Genomic DNA, 2,098 nt, shown 5'->3' with positions numbered 1-2,098 from the left:
TATGCAGTATACAGAGATGCAGTATATATATATATTATATATATATATTAAAGTGCAGTTGGCGTCCCCAGCGCCTGTCCTACGACACAGTCCTGTCGTTAGACGGTACATAGAACAGTAACGGTGCCACCAAAGCCAGGTAAAGGTGAGACAACTTGGGTCACTTCAGTGTCTAATATTGATCGCTTGCTGGTTTTATGTATCCTCAAACATACACAATTTAAAATTTTTCCCCCCAAATTACACTAATATAACTAAAAAGTATCAATTATATTGTTCCCTTTTCAGGTGCTGAAATGTTTATTAGTTATGATTTCTATTGACTTGATTATTCACCAAAGATCAATAAAACAAGTTTCAATATGATTGCCCCCAAGACATCATCACTATCATTATTAGTTTCGCTTCATGAGTATTGATGACACTCAGTTTATGTAGAGGGGCAGGTTTGAGCAATGCTGTCCTGCAGTTGTTAAAAGAGTAGGGTATGCTGCTTACACTGGAGCTTTATGCATTTTCTGATGTCAGTGGCATCTTCTTTCTTACACAGTGTGGCTATCATTTGTAAAAATGTACAATACAGATTACTGGTAGACTTGCAGATCTCTCTGCATGTTGCCATAAGCTAGAGATAGCCAAGATTCAGAATGCCTAGAATTTGAGGGAAATGCTTATTTAGGACTTACACACTCTGCATTTTGGAATAGAAAGAACTAATATGAACCACCATGGGGGAATATCTGTATTTTATTTTTGAAGTCCCAATTATTTGTTTGAATCGCTTGGCAACTGCTTTTTATTTTTTCCCTCCTCTCTCATGCCTCATTCATGCAGATTTCTGTTCCTTGTTCATTCAAGGAAATTTAGGAGCAGTCTGGAGCCACAGAGATGCCACAGTCAGAATCCTTTGAGAATTTTAGCTTTCGAACTAACAATCTGCCTCCTTCCAAAAAATATCAGCGGTGGGATTCCTTTGAATATGTTCACCTTGTACTTGAGCAGCTGGAGAATCACGTGGCAAAATAGCTGTGAAGATGTAAAAATATCTCACCATAGAGGAATATTTAGCATGTCCCAAGTTTTCCTCTTTTATCAGCGATGTGGGCGAGCAATAGCTTCTGAAAGGTGTGGGTTATACGCAATACAGAGATGCAGTCCCTGCTCTCAACCTCTATGGCCCAGCTTCCAACTCCATCCTTTGTACTTGTTCTTTTAGTCTGTTCATCCATTAATTCCTGGTCAGAGGAATAAACTCAGTGACATAACTCATGACTTCTTTAGCATACTGCCCATCATTATGGAGGAAAAGGCTTTATTTTAGTTTGTTCCCATTCAGTTTTAAGTGAACTTCTATTTTGTCTCTACTTAGTATGTTGAATTCCATACAAACTACAGCAAACTATAAAACCTCTTAAGGATTAACCACAGGCTACGGCTACGGATTCAACCTTATGTTATAATGTAGACACATATAAACCCTTCTTGTTTCAGGTTAAAATATAGCGTTACTCAAATTCACAACTATTAAATTGTTAAGCCGAATTCTACTCTCCTTAATTTGGAATCCCTGGTATTAATTTTATTTTAACACCTAAAAGTTTAATTCTGAGAGCAGAGATATGTTGGTAATAATAATTATAAAAGTTTAAATGACTTTTGGGAGCTTAAGTAAAAGGAGATAATTTATTTTTGAAATGTATTAGAATAAGGAACAGGGTGTCAGCATTGATGAATTCCTTTGCTAGAGCCATTAACCATTTCAGCTTGTCTTGATAAAACTGACTCTTTTGTACCTGTTTCTCACCTGGAAAATGAGGCCACATTCCAAAAATAAAAACTTTTAAAAATTTTTATCAATAATTGATAAAGGTAAAATTATTAAAAAGCAAACAAATGTGAATATATATTTTATGTGTATATCCCCCTGAGACTACATAAAATTTTACAAATGAACAATTTTACTAAAAATTTAAGTGATGAAATGGCATCATGATATAGTATCCATATTTCCTCTTATAAAATATTTAACCAGAATACATATATAGGATCTTGAAGATATTAATGCTCCAAAATAATTTAATTGTTAAAATTTTATTTT

At 34.6% G+C, this 2,098-nt stretch overlaps 1 protein-coding gene across 6 annotated transcripts in view; it reads right to left on the bottom strand.

The window, feature by feature from the left end:
* The window catches only part of Kiaa0825 (KIAA0825 ortholog), a 384,762-nt gene that overhangs the window by 142,115 nt on the left and 240,549 nt on the right, over positions 1–2,098 (bottom strand). The window contains exon 20 of one of the 6 annotated variants that reach the window (XM_005382256.2): positions 929–1,235. The exons of the other annotated variants lie outside the window; for them this stretch is intronic. Within the exon in view, the coding sequence (XP_005382313.1) occupies positions 1,229–1,235 (7 nt within the window). The 3' untranslated portion in view covers positions 929–1,228. Of the gene's footprint in view, positions 1–928; positions 1,236–2,098 lie in introns of those variants that run through there. 6 annotated transcript variants of the gene reach the window in all.

This window comes from Chinchilla lanigera, unplaced genomic scaffold, assembly GCF_000276665.1.
Source record: "Chinchilla lanigera isolate Chin_1 unplaced genomic scaffold, ChiLan1.0 scaffold00017, whole genome shotgun sequence".
NCBI classification, from domain to species: Eukaryota; Metazoa; Chordata; class Mammalia; order Rodentia; family Chinchillidae; genus Chinchilla; species Chinchilla lanigera.
The sequence above is the reverse complement of the archived record's forward strand: the minus strand, read 5'-3'. Positions and strand labels throughout refer to the sequence as shown.